At 37.0% G+C, this 4,049-nt stretch overlaps 1 protein-coding gene across 1 annotated transcript; it reads right to left on the bottom strand.

Annotated features, from left to right (window-relative positions):
* Positions 1–2,850: 2,850 nt before the first annotated feature.
* Positions 2,851–3,512, bottom strand: LOC139842737 (pathogenesis-related protein 1-like). Its single transcript, XM_071832847.1, has one exon. The coding sequence runs from the start codon at positions 3,510–3,512 to the stop codon at positions 3,015–3,017; it is 498 nt and encodes a 165-aa protein (XP_071688948.1). The 3' UTR covers positions 2,851–3,014.
* Between the last annotated feature and the right edge of the window lie 537 nt (positions 3,513–4,049).

The raw sequence follows: 4,049 nt of genomic DNA, 5'->3' as shown, positions 1-4,049 counted from the left end.
ACCTCAGAATTTGAAAAATTGACGAAGGAGGCAGCTGAACTCAAACAGCTGTCAGAGAAACAGGCTAAAAGGATCAGAGGTTGGATCGTCGTGATCAGAAGTTTAAAAGGAAATTGGAAGCTGATCCCCAGGATGAGACGATTCGTTTGAAAATGGAGCATCGTGATGATGACCTTTTATCTACCGAAAGTGAATACTCGTCAGATTCTTCATCTGAGGGGACTGAGAATGTAAGTCAAATTCATGAGGTACATTTTCCTAAACCTCTGTCCGTTGATATTCATAAGTTAACATATTTCTTGCAAAATCAAGGTACAGTGATTAGCTCGCTGAACTAAGATGTAGAGGAGGGGGAAATTGTACATACGATGACAGCTGAAGAGGTAGCAAAAATGTTTGGGATAGAGGTTGAACAGTTAATTGATACGGAGAAAGCTCTAAATACTGCTGGTACCCGTGAGAATAAACATACTGGTGACGATAGTGCTGAAGAAGTCATTATTGAAGATGCTTCTGATGATTAGGATGTGAATGAAAATGTTAATGAAAAGAACTTACCAGAGTTTGCTGATCTGTTCAAACAGCAAAGTGATGATCTTTTGAATCGTAAAATGAATGAGAAGCGAACTGCTGAAGAAGGTGAATCTTCAGGTGTTAACAAGGATGGTGAGGATATCGATAAGGTCAACAAACAGAAAAACCAAGAATGGAGAGAGTATCAGAAGTCTTGTACTAAAGCTTGGTTTACAAAAGCGCGTTTGGAACCAAAGTATAAGCTGTTCTACGATCGAACATGTAAGGTTACATGTGGAAAGATTCTGAGCTAGGCGTATTTGAAAGACCTGAATTGCTTTGCAGTAAGAAGAGAAAGTGGACTCGATTACTTCAAGCATGTTGTTGATATGAAAACTCTTCCATATTTTGAAATGATGGAACTTGCTAGGCTGCCTCTGCTATATCATGAATCTGATGGCTGGGGGCAGTGGATGCAGTTCAAGATCAAGAAAGAATTCAAGTACGGCTGGTCTGTGTTGGAGCTGCAGTTTCCTAAGGTCTCATATCGTACTGATCAATCTACGGGAAACAGTGTAAGAGTGGTTAAGTATCATCGTGCCAGGACAATGAAGTATGCACCAGTTTGCAGGATGCCACAAAATTTTGGAGATCGTTTTCTATGGTGGTATTATGAAGGGCGAACTGAAAAAGCTGTTATTTTGCTGCATAATTCAAGTGGAAGTTTAGATCAGATTAGGATGATCGATCCAAGGTGGATCAGGAATTTGTGCAAGGAGGATATCAAGGTGCTGCGAAGACACCCAATATTTTATGAAATGCCTAATGCGGAGCAGGCTATTCAGTTTAATCGTGCTGTTCGTACATGCTATGTGTATGATATTCATACTTAGATGTCTATCTTTTGGATTTGAACTTATGAACTTATGAACTGCGAACTTGAACGTTAAATTCTCTTATTTCGATATGGTTGTAATAACTTAAACTTTAACGTTCTATCTATGTACTGTTATGTTTGCTAGATTGCATGTTTGTTTGTTGGTGTGTTTTGCAGGTGAAGCATATTTTATTGATCGATTTAATGAACTGGGTCCTAGGGGGAGTTTGTTGGTGCATTTAGTCCCCAGGTTCATTACGATCCAGTTGGAATGCATAAACGTCTAATATTCTCCTGTGGAATGAAACCGTACGGATGCAGTATACATCCGTACGGATACACAGTGCAACCGGACGGTTGCAGGGGTGCAACCGTACGGTTGCACACGCTGTGTGTATATATAGAGAACTTCGGTTTCATGATTAGGTTAACGATCCTAGCCGCACTATAACGTCCAAACCGATTCTCTGGTCATCTAGCATTCATCTAGGTCGATCTTTAACACCATAAAGTCGTTCTATATCTAAAGATCAAAGTATATTTGTGTGTTTTGAGTATAAAACCCTATATCGAGATTTTCCGCACTCGATATGGTAGATTAGGTCGTTTAATCCTGCTTACACGATCCTACATCTATAATTACCATATTTTGTGTAACTTATAAGACCATTTCCTCAGAGTCACAACGGGCGTGGAGCATTCCATTTGGTAGCCTACAACGCCCACATATTGCTTTATGGGGAGTTGTGGGCGTTTCGCGTGGTTACAATCATATTTTTTCTTTATAATTTTAATTGGATATAGAAATTTTTTAAACACTTTTTCAGTTACTTACCATTCTACCAATCACATTTTACCGCATCATATAAATATTTTCACAAAACTATCATATGAATCCTCATTTCTCCCAACACTGTCACGTTAAACAATTTTTCTCCTACAACTCGACAACACTACCTTCACCATATTGGAAATGGTCTAATTAAGGGGGTAACAATTTAAAACTCAAAAGAATATATGGCTTTTGTAAAGTTTTTATAAATCATGGTACGTCTTGAATATGAATATTTCAAGAGGTCAATTTAAGGATGTTAATTGGAGGTCGAGAAAGAAGGAGAAAGATGTTTCCACTTCGGGTTCCTATAAACTTAAAGATCACTCCGAAGATTTGAAGTACGGTTAAGCAATCCAAAACTTGTTTATGGATCCTTAAAATGATAGTAAAGGCGGTTCATCGGCAAGTGGTAAAGGATTAATGACCGAGGAGGTGTTATGATGACGAGTATGGCAGATGAGAGCGAGCAGGTAATAAACCCTTAAAATATTTTGTCAATTAATTAAACCCTTAAATAAAACATATCAATCAATTAAACTTATATAATACGGAGTAACAATCAATATTCTATTACTTCAAACACAGAAAAACATTTTAAACTCTTGTTAACATTTTAGGTCCAATGTATTAAAAAATGACACAGTAGTACATATATTATATACATAATTCTATATCGATCAGTTGGACTATTGTAAAGATTAGATTAGGTTAAGTCCGGGCTTAAGTTTAACCTAACCGAATCTGTCTAATAGGAACAAACTATAGCGTGCCCATGTGTCCGATATGATCCTAGAAAGGTCTCTCTTTTTTGACGTTCCCTTTGGGGTCGTAATTGCACGTAATAAAGCGTGCACCATTCGTGCATTTGACCCTAGCACACCCAAGTTTGGTCGAGTTTTTCCAAACCACTTGCGTATAATATCCGCAATGCTTGAACGCTGCACAAGTATTCGCCTTATAATCGTAATTAACCTTCTGATTAACCCACAACTTGACCGCGTGTACAGCTGAGAAGCCCCCATACCCCGTGGCGAGATTCTCACCATATTTATCGTTATGCGAGTGTTGAAGTGCACAATCGTTCTTCCTTTGATTAGCGTAGTACTCCGCAAATTTAGCTATTGATTGACACCATCTCAGAGGTGGCGCACCCACCTCATCTCTGTACTTATTGTGGGCGTTCAAAAAGTCCTCTGGTGTATTTTGTTCATCATTGGAATGACAGAATTGTAATATTGATATGAATATAACACAAACAAGTGACAATTTGTAAATTAACTGATACATGATCATAACCTTGAAATATCAGCTCATTAATTTTTAAAATGTACGGATCGATAGATATTAGTTATTGAAACTAAACAAGTCAAATGAAAGGTAAGTATTTATAGGGAGAAAATAATGTACTCCTAAGTGATAGAAGGGAAACTAACGTGAACATTCAAAGGGCAAAATTCCATGGAGCAAAAAGTTGCAAAATTATTCTTCAACTAAAATCTTAGGTAGAATAACCACCATATTAGCTCAAATCCGGCACGCTAAAACTAGTGAAAATTAGAGTTTAAATTGGTTGATTTTATTTAGTGCTTATAATATATAACTATAGAACGAAATCTTTTACGGGCTTAATTAAAGCACAAAGTTAAAAACTCACACTAATGTGTTCATATTTTTTTTTCCCGGGTCATGTTTAATATATAATGTCTAATGACTCAATTAAACAACGATTTATTTTTGAATCGTGACTATAAGACCATTGTCTGTGGACGTTCTATGGATCTTAGATCAAACGCATAAACAAGATTAGAGGTGAAATTCACTAAT

Source organism: Rutidosis leptorrhynchoides, chromosome 4 (assembly GCF_046630445.1).
Source record: "Rutidosis leptorrhynchoides isolate AG116_Rl617_1_P2 chromosome 4, CSIRO_AGI_Rlap_v1, whole genome shotgun sequence".
Lineage (NCBI taxonomy): Eukaryota > Viridiplantae > Streptophyta > Magnoliopsida > Asterales > Asteraceae > Rutidosis > Rutidosis leptorrhynchoides.
Note: the sequence above shows the minus strand (reverse complement) of the source record. Positions and strands in the feature narration are given on the sequence as shown.